This window comes from Kryptolebias marmoratus, linkage group LG24 (assembly GCF_001649575.2).
Source record: "Kryptolebias marmoratus isolate JLee-2015 linkage group LG24, ASM164957v2, whole genome shotgun sequence".
Lineage (NCBI taxonomy): Eukaryota > Metazoa > Chordata > Actinopteri > Cyprinodontiformes > Rivulidae > Kryptolebias > Kryptolebias marmoratus.
In genome coordinates this window covers 14,621,565-14,635,580 of record NC_051453.1, presented here as the reverse complement: position 1 = coordinate 14,635,580, position 14,016 = coordinate 14,621,565, and the positions used below count along the sequence as shown (strand labels likewise).

Genomic DNA, 14,016 nt, shown 5'->3' with positions numbered 1-14,016 from the left:
GCTCTTTCTCCACCCATCAAGCCTGACAGGCGGTCTCTGAGCTTCTTTCATGTGCTGAATTCATCCTTACCATCCACCTGGATCAATTCACTGTTTGCCTCAGTGGCCATCGGCACTGTGGGTCATTTAGCAAACAGCAGCTTATTGAGTATAAAACAAGAGCTTTGACTTTGTTGCTTTTATATAACACACTTTTTTTATCATTCTTACTAATTTATATAAACAAAAAAGTCATGTGAACCTGTCATTACATTAGGTAAATGATGTGTTTTGTTTCCCAGGAAATGACATTTCTTGCTCTTGGAGACACACGTTGCAACAGGTGAGGACATTTGTTTGCATTTGCCGCCAGATAAGCCAGTCAGTCACTAACCGCTCCTCCAGATCTGCGCCGCTGGCTGCTCTGCCACGGAGGAAGAAAATGGCGCGCGAGCCGTTGCGCGGATCCAAAATGTGACTGCGAGCCTCCGAATTTAGCCGAGCAAACGGGGTAAGGTCGATCCCTACTGGGACGGTGGGCTCGCCACAGTGGGTCCAGTGTGACGGAGGGGCCCAAAGCTGTGCCACTCAGGCTGAGCCGTTTTCATCCGTCCCACATCACCACAGCCTATGGGTACGGCACCAGACAAACGCTTGGAGACGTGCATACTATGTGTCCAAGTTTGTGACCAGTGCTGCATGTGTGCACATATCAGCCCCCACACAAACAGGGTCCCCCCGGTGAAGATCTTTCACGAGACTGACAGGCCACCTGAATCACACAATTGTTCAGCTGGAGGAGCCCGCAGAAAAACCAGTGATCCAGTAACTGTCTGGGTTCACTTCTCTCTCATAAAACCAGGAGGGAGGCGCAGGGAGAGAGACCCATAGCTACGACAACCCAAATGTTCCAGCTGCACCCAAACCAAGCCCCAACTTTTAACTCAATCATGGGGATCACACAAAACCTTAACCGTCGATTTGCTTAATATCAACGTTTCAGGCGGTAATTGCCCAGATTCCTCACTTTGCCCGGCACAAATAAACGCCCCACAACGTGTCCCGGGCAAAAGGCAGAAATCTGGTGGGTCTGTGTTGCCTTGCAGATGGCCCGGCCTCACAGCAGCTGTGCAAATGAAAGACAGAGTGCTGTTGAAGGAGCGAGAGGGATGGAAAGTTGGCTACAAAGGGGAAGGAGTAACACACGAGCTGCTAACCAACCGAAAATGTAATGGAAAATGTAACGGTGCAAGAGATCACCGGGGTGGAGAACGCTTCTTTTTTTAATATGAGAAGAGATAGAAGCAAATAGTGGCCTAGCATGAGTTGAACTATTTTTAAGCAGCTTGCAAGCCCACCTCAGAGAGCTTTGCTCGGCATTTTGCACTCCCAATTGTCAGTCAGGCCCAATTATTTTAGCACCGGGTCCTGCGTGTGAGAACAACAGGTGACACAATCCTGCTTGATGCTGAAGACTCGCATTTGTTCTTGAGGGGTGGGGGAATGGGGGACTCAAAATAGGGTGTTTGAGCCTGTTGGTGAAAAAAAAACAAACAAAAAAACAGCTTTAAATCTGTGATTCATATGTTAGCATGGACTTAGTTTTCACCATCAGACTGACTCCTGATTTAATTCTGGGGAAATGATAATTTCACACCTCTCTCACTCCTTCCCCACCGCCCCTGTCCTCCAGTAATTACATGAAAAAAAAAAATCAAGTGGTTGGAGAATAATTAGTCTTTCATTGGCCAGCAGGCACCTCTGGGGCCCCGTCTCCGCTCTCAGACCCCTCCCTCCTGAAGACAAGGGGGCCCCTCTCTTTGAATGACAGCGCTCTGCTTGGGGAAGGAAGACGAAGTTTGGTCTGATTCTTTTTGGTTGTTGTTGTTGTTGTTGTTATTCCCCCCCTCCTCCTCCTCCTCCCCTTGCCCCTCCAGCAGCCGCAGCGTCGATGAGAAGCAGTCGAGGAACTCCATTCTAACTGGATGGATTGGTATGGGGAGAAGCGGACCTCAAATCACGGCTAAGCGGCAGCTCTGGGACTGTTTGTCGTGGACGATGGTTTTACTTTCCCTGCTCTTTCGACCAGGTAAGCGGAGCTCTTCTCTTACCTAACTCCGCTCCATACAAAGCTGTATCCCCCACAATGGAGGTGGAGATTGGAAACTGTTTTTTAAAAGTCGTGTTGCTCATATAAACACTTAATATATATCGTTGTCGAGAGGGGTAAAGATGAAAAGTTTCCCGTCCGCTCCCGGGAACAAAAAGTGTCCGCAGCACTTTCTTCTACGGCTGCTAACCGAGCAGCACGAGTTTGACGCACTTCTCGGACAACAGCATCAACATTTCCCATTTTTATTATTATTATTTTATTATTATTTAGCACCGCCGCACAACATGTCGCCAGCTGCCCCTATCAATCCCCACTTACTTCCCTTTGGGAGCAGTTCCTGTGTTTCTGAACCTTTTTTTAGGTTAGCTTCCAGTTAGCATAGCTTCGCTAGCAACAGGCGTCCAGCTCCGGCAGGCAGTCCGAAGCGAAAAGTTTTTTTTCTTCTCTTCTTCTGTTTTTTTTCTTCTCTTCTTCTGTTCTTTTTAAACCACAAAAGTACCGCTGTTCGGTCGAATATATCACATATAACCGAGATACAACTTCCCCAAGAGGTTTCTTATCTTTTACTTGCCGCTGCAGCCCAGAAAGCCGCTTTGTTTTCTGTTTATTTTTCATTTATTACGTGTTAGCCATCACGCATTTAGGGTTCAACTTTTTGGCCTCTGCTCGCTCCTCAAACTCAGCCTGGGCTCGTAAAAACCTCTGTACCGCACTCAGGTTTCCGCTTTGTTTGGATTTGTTTGATTTCTATCGCATGCAGCACAACTTTGGTGATAATGCACGCTGAGGTTTTTCATCAGGAATTGAAATCCCAGTCAGAGAGCTGATCCTAAACGGGCTTTATCGATATGCTGAAGCCACCTAACGTGCATTGAGAAGAATAACCCGATTATTGTGTGGGTTTGTTCAGATAGGAGCTAATCTTAAATGCATTTACTAAAACATCAAATAATTATAAAGCTGGTAAACTTTGAAAACTAGTTTGGAAAAGTAACCTTTTGTGTGCTGTTATGTTATAATCTGAGTATTTGCTTGGTGGCTGGCTCATACTTTTTGATTATTCTTGGATTATAATGGCTAATTAATTGATTATTATAAAAAAAAGAAACTGGTGATTGTAATTGGGGTGTAAAATGTCAGGGTTCTTCTTGTTTTTGGACTTTGTTGAAGCTGACTCAAGTGTTGAAATGTGCTTGAAATGTGAGAAGGTGGATAGGATGATGCAGCTCTGTAGGTAAAAGTAACAAAAACTGTGCTTCTTTCCTAACTGTTTCCTGTATATGTGTTTTAGATTTTTTTAAAAATCAAGTGTTAAACCCGTCCAGGTGTTCTTAGCCCTGCTTTGCTGTCCCTCCAGCAGGACATGTGCCTGAGAAGAGAGGCGATCGTGGTGTTTTTGCAAATGAATCGAGTCGTTTTGGGCAGATTGAGATCAGGCGGTTACCTCACAGCACTGCTGATTGTTTACATGATGGGGCAAATCGATAAAAAAACCTGCGGAGACATCAGCTGCACTGAGGCTTCTGCGGAGCTGTGGCGTTATTTACTTTCGTCATTGATAGTTTATTTATCGCTAATTAGATTATTAGAGCAAACAGAAACAGGCAAAAGTGTTTAAACTCTGATAGATAAAAGGAGATATTGGCGTATCACCCATCGCTGTCTCGTCTCAGACTAATTATAACTAAGGTTTCCTCTCTTCTTTATCTAACTCAGATCTATTAACTCTGTTCTGTTTTTGTGATTTTGTGCTTCTCCTGCAAGCTTGTCACACTTGGTGGGTCTTTAAGTGCTGGGGCATAAAGACCCTTCAGGGAAATGCACATTTGTTGGTGGCAGTGATTGTCCAAAAGTGTCAATCGTGGGCGGACTCGAGTGACCCCACAACAAGCCTGGGATTCAGCTCTAATTTGACCTCCGATGCATCAGAGCTTGTTTTTTTTTTTTTTTAAGTGCACCGACTGGGAGATTCATTAATCATCTTTGCCGCCCTGTCAGGGCAACAGACGTGTGAACGTGGGGGTAAAGGAAAAACAACAACAACAACTGTGCAACAATGTTTATGTGCACCGGTGTGAAATCTCCATGTTTGCTTTGTCGTCTTTGTCCAAGCTGTAGGGAGGATTAGTCGGCACTGTGGAGTAAACACCAGATTATTTTGTTGCGGTACCCGGAGAGCACTCTGTCGCAGCTGCTGCCCCGGTTTTTGCAGTAAAAGCGCCGGCGATTCTGCTCGAGCCTTATCCAGTGTTTCCACCTTACAGGCGCAGTTGCCATGCCAGCCATTACAGACATCTCCTTCAAAAGTAGCTCGAAAACTGGAAACAGTGATTAAGCTGCACACTTGTTTGTTTCTCAAAGTAGCAGTTGGTTTCTTTGGATTTTTTTTTTTTTTTGAGAGCAAATAACTTACTTGTGAGCCATTACCTAAAGTGAAGCACAAAATCTTGAGTTTGCACCACTTAAACATAACAACTCCCTGCTTTCAGTGCCTCCCAGCTTCCTGTTGGGACTTTAAGTTGTTTTGCAAGCGTTGAGATTAGCAGCCCCAATATCTTGAGCCTTTCAGTGCCTTGTAGTGAGGTTTAATACATTTCAGTTGCTTTTACAGATGGCCAAACCATCTCAACACCTTCGGACAAACTAACATAGGTTAGATTCCCCCAGCAGCGAACGTTTGGGTTTTAATGGCTCTCCTGATTCAGCTAAACTTGATAGTGGAAAAGTTTAGTCTTTGCTGTCTCGGGCAGGGCTGAAGCAACGCTCAGATTAGTAGATGGTGGTCTGAAAAATAGCTGAGCAAATATTTTTAATGAAACTGTATCACAGATAGTTGTTTTTGTTTTGTTATTTCAGCTCATTGCCAGCAGTGTCGAATCCAGCGCTGTAATGCGGAGTACGTGGCGTCTACCTCACCAGCCAGTGGCCTCCAGGAGGACGCGGCTCTGGACGTGGACTACTGCACCGCCCTGCGGGCCTATGCCCTGTGCACCCGGAGGCAGGCGCGCAGCTGCAGGGGCGACCTGGTTTACCACTCGGCGGTCTTCCGCATCAAGGAGTTATTCTCGCAGCACAACTGCTCCAGTGACGGACCCACGTCCTCCGCCAAGGTCTCCAGCACATCCCGGCCGGCCGTGCCGGAGCTCTGCAACTACGAGAGCCGGGCCCTGGCGTCAGGCTCGGCCGGCCTGCAGAAGAAGTACGCCCACTGTGGATTATTCGGCGACCCGCACCTGCGGACTTTTCGCGACGAGTTTCAGACTTGCAAGGTGGAAGGGGCGTGGCCTCTGATTGATAACCGCTTCCTGTCGGTGCAGGTGACCAACGTCCCTGTTGTCCTGGGGTCCAGCGCGACAGCAACCAGCAAGGTAACGCTGAACCTGGAGCGTTAAAGTCTTTCCTCTCTGCTTTCTGACACTTTAAAGAATCGTCCTCAGTGCATGCATTAAATACATCTGTTCGTATTCTCGTAAGAAAAAGTCAAACATAAAAGCAGACTTGAATAAAACAATCAGTTGTTATATATGCTCATTTAATGTGCAATAGGTGGAAACCCTCTTTAGCTGTAGCCACATGTGAGCAGAAGCAGCCACTCACTTGACAGCATGTTTGAAACGAGTGCCCTACGTAAACAGACAGCCTCTCCAATGCTAGCTCGCTAGCTCAAACACCGCCATTAGTGCCACGAAGAATCAAACATGTGAATCGTGTTTCCGTGGTGCCTCTCTGGTCTCCAGCATTCCTCGTGTCTTGCAGCTCCTTCAGATCTGTGGGGGGTGGGGGGTGTCCTTCGCTGGTGTTGAATCACAGACATGCATGAGTGCTCTACCTTTAACACATGGGTGGTCATATGGTAGTGATTAACGCTCGCTCCAACATTTTCCCCCACCGCCACGGACTGGAATGTTTTTTCACCCCTCTGGTCAAATAATTAACTCGGTGCTTTTTGTGTAAATATGGAATCATTTGGAAAAATAAAGAAATAATTGGCCAGCGGCGAGGACTTTCTTTTTTTTTTTAGATTTTTGTTATTAAATAAGTTTCAGGCCAGTATTTTTGAGTCACCTTTGTGCTGAAAGTTGTGTAGAGGAAAACATGCATCTAACGATGAGTTCATTTCGCTCCTTTTGTTGACTCTTATAAACACGCTGATTTAAATTTTCCACATAAAACAACAGCTTGTCTTCTTAAATATATATTCATTAGGGATTTTAGACAAGTGTTAAAACCTGATGTCCCACGGTGCTTTTTTAACTTCACGTAAGCATACATTTAACCAAAGGTACTATTTTGTCAAGATATTTGGAAGTTTCCTCAAATTTTTAAAAGCTTTGCTCAGTAAGGAGTTGCCGGGAGCCACAGAGCAACAGGCAGCTCATCCAGCAGACTTAATGTTTTAATTGTTTTAAAAAGAAAATGAGAGGCGACAGATTATAGCTTTAATTTAACAATAAATCAAAGTAAGGAGCACTCATTTATTGTTTAAAGAAAATGTAAACAATGTGATACACCAGGGCAGCTGTCCCATCAGGAGAGTTTTTAGTTTTCTGCTGCCACTTAGTGGCTGTTTGTTGTATTGCGTAATTAGGAAGCCTTTTAACACTTTCTTTTGTCTTTTTATGATGTTTGACATAGGAAAAGTGTTAAATTTTAATATTTTTCTTCTCCTGTTTCAGATTACAGTGATCTTCAAGTCATATCATGGTTGTACCGAGCAAAAGGTTTACCAGGCCACCACTGAAGATCTGCCGCTGGCCTTTCTGGATGGGACTCGGAGTGGCGGCGAGAGCGGCAGCCTGACCATCGCCGAGCGCGGCGGCTCCGGCGTGGGCCGGCACGTGAAGATACAGGCCCGTTACATTGGCACCTCCATCATCGTCAGACGTGTGGGCAGCTACCTGACCTTCGCCATCCGCATGCCGGAAGACACGCTGGACTCCTCCGAGGACAGCGGTGGCCTGCAGCTGTGCCTGCACGGCTGCCCGCGCAACGAGCTCATCAGAGAGCACACGCTGAGCCGTCAGAGCCAGCAGCCGCACCCGCAGGGCACAAACACCGAGCTGGGGCCCCTGCGGCCCCCCCACCAGATCTACACGGTGGAGAGGGCCACAGCGAAGTGCAGAGAGACTCTGCAGGTGGAGGACGTGTACTTTCAATCCTGCGTGTTTGACTTGTTGACTACAGGAGATCCAGAGTTTTCTATGGCAGCCTACGGCGCTCTGGAGGACTTGAAGGCGCTGCCGCCCAGTAAACTGAAACAGAATTCCCCAAGTACTCCTAAGGTTTTTAACCGAGGCGCAACACAGACGCTGGCTGCAGCAGGAGCCAACAGCTCCCTGCTCTCGCTCCTCCTCCTCCTCATTCTGCTGCTGTTGTAAAAAAAATGTAAATAAGAAATGATTTTGAAACAATAGGACATGGACATAAGACGTGGAAGCATTACCAGCTTGACGAAAGAGTGACGAGAGCACCAACATTTTTATAGTAATATTTTTACTTTTCCATGTGGGGGAGACAAGATGATGACCTTTTTTTTCTTGTTTGAAGGATTTTCAGTTTAAAAAGTTAGGGAAGGTAATATTTCCCTATGTGGAGTTTTCTTTTTTTTTTTTTGGTTGAGTCATGCCTGCATTTCATAATTTAAAGAAAAAAAATGTGTGAAATTCACATTGTTAAAAATCCAGAACAAAATACCGATTTCATGTGGAAACTGTTGTTTGACTTACGGAAAGCTCTGATGAAAATTACACCTGGAGTTGTCTGAACTAACCTTTCTATTTTATTTGAAAATGTGCAAAATCACCAAAAAAAACACTCCGCAGCGAATGTCGCCCAGCACAACAGTGTGTACGCTTTTTAAATTTAGAGTAAAACGGCTTCTAGGTCCTGTCTAATCTGACGGCATCAATAGCACTTAACAGTTTTAGCGGCGTGTGTTGTGTATATAATGATCGTTTAGGTGTCATTTCAGAAATTGGCAGACTGAATACACAGGATCCAACAACTGTATGTAAAAACTACCTAAGCGTAATGAATAATGTGTCATCAGTTCTCATTGTTTTGTATGTGAAACACTCCCTCTTCAAGCTGTTTGGCTTCCAGTTTTAAACATAAAAAAACAAACAAAAAAAAAACTTTGATATAATAATATATTGAAAGAGTGTATATACGTGTTTTATATTGTGTACATTTGCCTGTGTATAGATGTTTTAACTGTAATGTGTTGTGCATTTGGTATGTTTAGTAGGCTATTTTGAGTCGATGTAAGAAAAGTCAACTAATATTATGTGTTGTGCTGTACCTTTAATTTTCTGTATTAAAGTGGTGGACACTCCATACTACAATCTTGACTGTTTCTTTGTCGTTTGATCACTTTGTGAATAGAAAATCTATCCTCATGGTAAATGTTTGTACAGGAGCTCATCTGTCAAACCTTTAGAGAACAGTTTGTTTTATACCATTTAGAGAGAAATGCATTCATTAAAGCGTCGTGCAGTTTTTCCCTCCGCCTTGGCTTTGCCTGCACTGTTAATGTAACTAAACCATCAACTTGTCACTTGCTGTGGGAAGCATACATTTTGCAGGTCGAAGGACTCATCAGATCACCTGTAAAGTGGGAGGTTGTTTCCCCATTAGCATTATTTATTTATCTTTTTTTGCGACAAAAGTTCCTGCAGTGCCTCTCGCGTCCTGCTGGTGTCCTCAGTCTACAAGGCCTGACAGCTCGTAGCAGGAAGACAGTTTTGACAAGCTGGCTGTGTAGCTGTAGGGTTCCACAGTATGTTCTCGGTCCCCTGTGTAAATGTTACTTTTGAGTGCTGAGCTGGCTGCTGGCTTTGCTTTTGTCTGCCAGAGCGCTGCATGGCTCCAAATAGGATTTGGTCGGCGGTTAACACCAGGTTGGAGTCAACAACATCAGCACTCAGAGATGAGATTTGAACTGTATATGAATGAGTGAGTGCTAAGATTGGAGCGAGAGAGAGGGAGAGGGCTGTGATCAGTTTTAATTTCCATTAAAAATGCAATTAAGAAAGCCTGAGCACACTCCCTATGAAGACATTAAGAATTAATGCGCCATAACCAGCAGACGTGGATGTAATTTATATCTTGGATTGAGTTAAAGGTAACCTGATTCTGATCGTTCTCTTGATTGACAACATGTTTCATCACACATGCGGTTCAGCCCTCCTGGTCCCAGTCAAATAAAGGCAACGTGACGGGGATGGCCGATGAAAGGTGCCATTTTTTACTCTTTCACACGTGAAGCGCGCTCCAGATGGCCTATATAAGGCCTCCCCGTCTCCTGGGTGACTCCATCACTTCACGAGGAGGAAGTGGGATCACGGTGGAAGGGAAGTGGAAACTGTCACAGCTCTTGTCTTGGGGATCCAGTGGTGAAATTAAGTACATTTACTTGATGTAATTAGGCACAACGCTAATATTTTAAACTCTTCCCGCGCATTACTACATTTTGCTCCTCTGCATTTTAGAGTTAACTATTATAGTACATTATACTACTTTTTTTATATTTGACTTTATTTGCCTCATTGCATGTGTCAAATCTGGATGAGAGAACAACAATTTAACAATATTAGAGGCTTGTGACAGGGCTGATAATTGTTTTTATTTAGTCAATATTTAATTATTTAGTCTGATAAGTTCACTTGCCTATCAATAATGTTGATATATATATATATTTTTTTTTGTTTGTTTGTTTGTTTTTCTTATGCAAAATGCCTAAAACCCAAAAGACATTTAGTTTAATGTTCCTATCCATTAGGTTCCTCATCCAAATTATGAACAAGTAACTAAATAGTTGTTTATTCTCGTCTCTCTCTTCTTTATTCTGATTAATCTTGAAGCCACTTGTGCCAATCTAGTCACTGAGATACAACTACAGAGCTAAACTCTATAAATACTGTATATCCACAATAGACTAAAACTGCAAAATGCTATTTGTTAACTAATGCACTGGTAGGAACAATCATCCAAATGTTTTCAAACTTCCAGCATGCATCAACTTTCTTCTATAAAGAGTTAATTGCTGCTTTCTTTTGTTATAATCTAAGCAGACGAAATGACGATGTTTTGATGTATGAGATGTATACAATGTGTAACGAGATCCAAGGTTAAATAAAATGTTAAAGCTGCTGCCAGTGGGTCATTAGGGTTACCATAGTAACCACACGCCCGTGTCTCTCACTCCCTGATACCGAGTTTTGACGTGCGCTCTTTGCACCCTGGGAGGATTTGAGAGGAATCCACAAGCCCAGTAGCAGTCAGAGACACACTGGGTGTAAGAAAACAAAAAAAAAAGTCCTACATTTTGATGTATAAACTGTATAAGACATGTGCAATTTGTGGCAGTGAAAAGAGTTCGTTTGCGAGCGTTTCCGAAAAAATTAAGCAGCTCAGAAGTTACAGTGTGGCATTAAGTTGAATATCAAAATTTTTCCACAAGTCATAAAACTCGAACTGCGGGTTGCGTAAAAAAACGGTTAGAGATATTAAAATGTCAGTTCAGTCATATAAAGTCCAACTTTTCTGTGTCCTGTTTAACCTTTAACTGATATTTCTGTGCTTGAACTATAAGAGCTCCAAAGACAGATGGTCTTTTTTTATTTTTATGTTTTTGCAGATTATATCTGCTCTAAAAAGTCATACTCTTCCCGATCAAGCAGTTTCATGGATTTAACCAAAGCTATGGAATATGGGGCGCCGTTTGTAAAGGAGCTTGTGCTAAAAATTCATGCCTAAATTTTGTCACATTTAGCTTCTGCTAAAAATTCATGCCTAAATTTTGTCACATTTAGCTTCTGCTAAAAATTCATGCCTAAATTTTGTCACATTTAGCTTCTGCTAAAAATTCATGCCTAAATTTTGTCACATTTAGCTTCTGCTAAAAATTCATGCCTAAATTTTGTCACATTTAGCTTCTGCTAAAAATTCATGCCTAAATTTTGTCACATTTAGCTTCAAACACTGTTTAAAAATGTAGTGTTGATTTTCTGATGTCACTTTTTACAACATTTAGATTTAACATTTAACATTTAGATTTAACATTTAGCATTTAGATTTATATTTAGTATGTAGCTGTAACAATTACATGTAACTAGCTAAATGTTGTAAAAAGTGACATCAGAAAATCAACACTACATTTTTAAACAGTGTTTGAAGCTAAATGTGACAAAATTTAGGCATGAATTTTTAGCAGAAGCTAAATGTGACAAAATTTAGGCATGAATTTTTAGCACAAGCTCCTTTACAAACGGCGCCCCATAATGGAAGGAGTAACAAATCAAAAATTGTGAAAGAAACAAAAGATTAGAAAAAGAATGGATAGCTAGTAATAATGGTGGTTTAAGGCTCCTGCACTCTTAATTAACCCTGTTTACAGTGTTTATTAGAGACATTTGACTATGTTGTTGATGTAAGCGTACAACTTGTCCTTAAAAACAGGAATTTAAATTCTGGACTCTTTCCCGCAACCAATTTTAGCGTTGTATGGGAGTTTTTCATTACAAATACTCTTCCATCTGACAGACTAATCTGAGCACATCGGTTTCTCTCGGAGTTTTTAATTTCAGCCTCTCAACAGCTTAACTGTAATGATGACAGTTAAGCGTTCCTTTTTATCCCCCCATTGGCTCTATCACTTTAAACAAAACGAAAACGCGTCAAGTTCCCGCTCATGATTCATCTCATCTGTTGAGATGCAGCCGTCTGACAGGATTGTCAGGCGGCAACGCTCGCACAATAAACCCGCTTGGAGAGCTCCGTCGGTCTGATGAAAGGCGGCGAGCTGTCTAACAACTTGGGAACGTTTCAAATCAAGGATCTTAGCTCATTCTGACTGTGAAAATGTTGATTTAAAAAGAAAACAAAACAAAAAATTAAGATAAAATAATAAAAGGCAAGTCTTCCATTTTGAAAAGCCTTTAAAGGGGAATCGAGCGGATGTCGCTTCAGGTTTGCTCAGAACTTATTCAAGCCTTTAAAGATGTGGAGTCCACCTTCTTTGAGCCTTCCTGTCTTGACTTTCCCCGTAAACAAGGACAATTACCAAGCTAATGAGTTAAGGGAGAGGAAAAAAAGTGGTGAGTGATTGATACTCTCAATGGGGAAATTAATTTGATATTAATAAAGCACTTGGCAAGATAAATAGATAGTGGTGTGTTAGCTTGCGCCATGATTGATAATAGATGGATTGATGGCTGTCTTAATGAAAGCTGTTCCTTGGACAGAAATGAGGTAGCCTTGATGGTGATGGTGATCATGAGATAATCAAACATATAAAGCATAAGGTGGCTGGAGTTAGATGGAGGTTTTCTGAAAAAAACAACAACACACCTTTAATGACAGATAACGGATGAACACCGGAGGTGGCATGTGTGGAAAACATCCTCCATGTGGTGTGCTGCAGCGGTTTTGACACATGCTGGATTTATCGATGCTAAATGATGCATGGGATGTTGGTTTCGCCAACGTTCGTCCGCTCTTGTGAGATTGTGTTTGCTCCTGAAATGATCCACCTTGCATCATTCCACGCGCTCTGCGATGACTCGTAACCCCAACCTTCCTCGGTTGCCGAAGTGTTTTGCTTAATGATGCGCTCGTAGCCCGACCGTTGCACCTAGCAGAGCTCGTCCGGCACACACACACGTTGCACCCTGTTACGTGGGTCGCCGCTGTGGAACAAAGAGCGAGAAGTTACTCATTTCTTAGGAAAGTTTTTACTTGGGTGTGTGTGGCAGCAATCATACAGCTATCTTATATTGCAGGCTCTCTCATACTTGACCAAATCAATCTTTCTGTGTCTCCTCAATAATCAGAGTGACAGTGAGCAACCAGACATATCTCACCCACTGGCTCACTGCAGAACTGACCTACATATCAAATCATACACTCCTGGCTCGTGTGATAGAGATGGAAGAGGAATGGGAGGGAGGGGGGAGGCTATGATTATGATTGACAGTGCTACTTCAGTAAACACATTGCATCCCACGGGTTTCTGCTTCTTCTTATGTAGTCTCTGTTCTAGATGAAACGCCACGTACTCCAGCTCGTACAGAGTTACTGTAATTCCAGCAGCGTTTCCGCAGGTACTGTAACACCTGCTTGTCTGAGTGTGTATTTTTATTAACGAGCCCGAGTCACCAAACTTTTAACAAATGGCCCCCCGGCACCCCGACGCCCTGAAAAACCCAGCTCGGAAATTAAGCATCTGCATCATAAATCTTGGAAAGTTACAATAATTTGCAATTCACTCCCTCATCAAAGGCAATATTACCCTAATTTATTATCTCCCGGCTCAGGGTGGGGTGCGCAAAGGCCGTGGAGATAAGAGTTTATCAGGAGGGGGATTGATTTTCATTAACTGATTGTAATAAAGATGAACTGCCTGCCGCTCACACTGACCAAGAGCCACACTTTATTGTAATTGGGACAATTTATTTCATGAGCCAGTGGCTCTCTGTACGTTTCCTTTTTTTTCTTTTTCGGTACAGCATATTTTTAAGCTTCCCTTCAAAATATGACTCTTGTGTCTCAGCTGCTGCTTTTGTTGCTCCTCCTCGTGGAAACAAAACGGCGATGGCAAGACGTACGAGGAGCGGCAGTTCAACTGTCAACAGATGTTGCGTCAAATTTAGCTCGTGGCACCCAGGCAGCAGTTGACAAATACTCGCTTGTCCTCCTTAAGAAACTTATTGCGCCCTGCTTTTCGAAGAACGGCGACAATGTTCCCCTTTTGGTTGAATCTTGCGGAGTTTCTGGATGGTTTCATGCCTGTTTTGGGTTCTGTTAACATCATATATGCTCCTACAGATGATCCAGATGTTTCCCTGCAGCAGTTCTTTTCAGTAAAATCGTCAATCTACACAGAAAATCAAAAATCTACTCATATAATTCATGACTGAGGGTTC

At 43.1% G+C, this 14,016-nt stretch overlaps 2 protein-coding genes across 2 annotated transcripts in view; one reads left to right on the top strand and one right to left on the bottom strand.

The window, feature by feature from the left end:
- Window positions 1-309: 309 nt before the first annotated feature.
- Window positions 310-8,430, top strand: rgmd (RGM domain family, member D). Its single transcript, XM_017407387.3, has 3 exons — window positions 310-2,068; window positions 4,949-5,460; window positions 6,769-8,430. The coding sequence occupies exons 1-3, from the start codon at window positions 1,804-1,806 to the stop codon at window positions 7,468-7,470; spliced, it is 1,479 nt and encodes a 492-aa protein (XP_017262876.1). The 5' UTR covers window positions 310-1,803; the 3' UTR covers window positions 7,471-8,430.
- Window positions 8,431-11,324: 2,894 nt separating this feature from the next.
- The window catches only part of celf5a (cugbp, Elav-like family member 5a), a 190,106-nt gene continuing 187,414 nt past the window's right edge, over window positions 11,325-14,016 (bottom strand). The window contains exon 12 of the mRNA XM_017407253.3: window positions 11,325-12,780. The gene's annotated coding sequence lies outside the window, so the exon portion shown is untranslated. The remainder of the gene's footprint in view (window positions 12,781-14,016) is intronic.

Bases quoted from the DNA above. Each gene is read 5' to 3' on its own strand.
- rgmd (XM_017407387.3), top strand. From the start codon at position 1,804: ATGACAGCGCTCTGCTTGGGGAAGGAAGACGAAGTTTGGTCTGATTCT. The intron at 2,069-4,948 runs GTAAGCGGAGCT...TTGTTATTTCAG, and splicing joins TTCCCTGCTCTTTCGACCAG to CTCATTGCCAGCAGTGTCGA. The intron at 5,461-6,768 runs GTAACGCTGAAC...CTCCTGTTTCAG, and splicing joins GCGCGACAGCAACCAGCAAG to ATTACAGTGATCTTCAAGTC.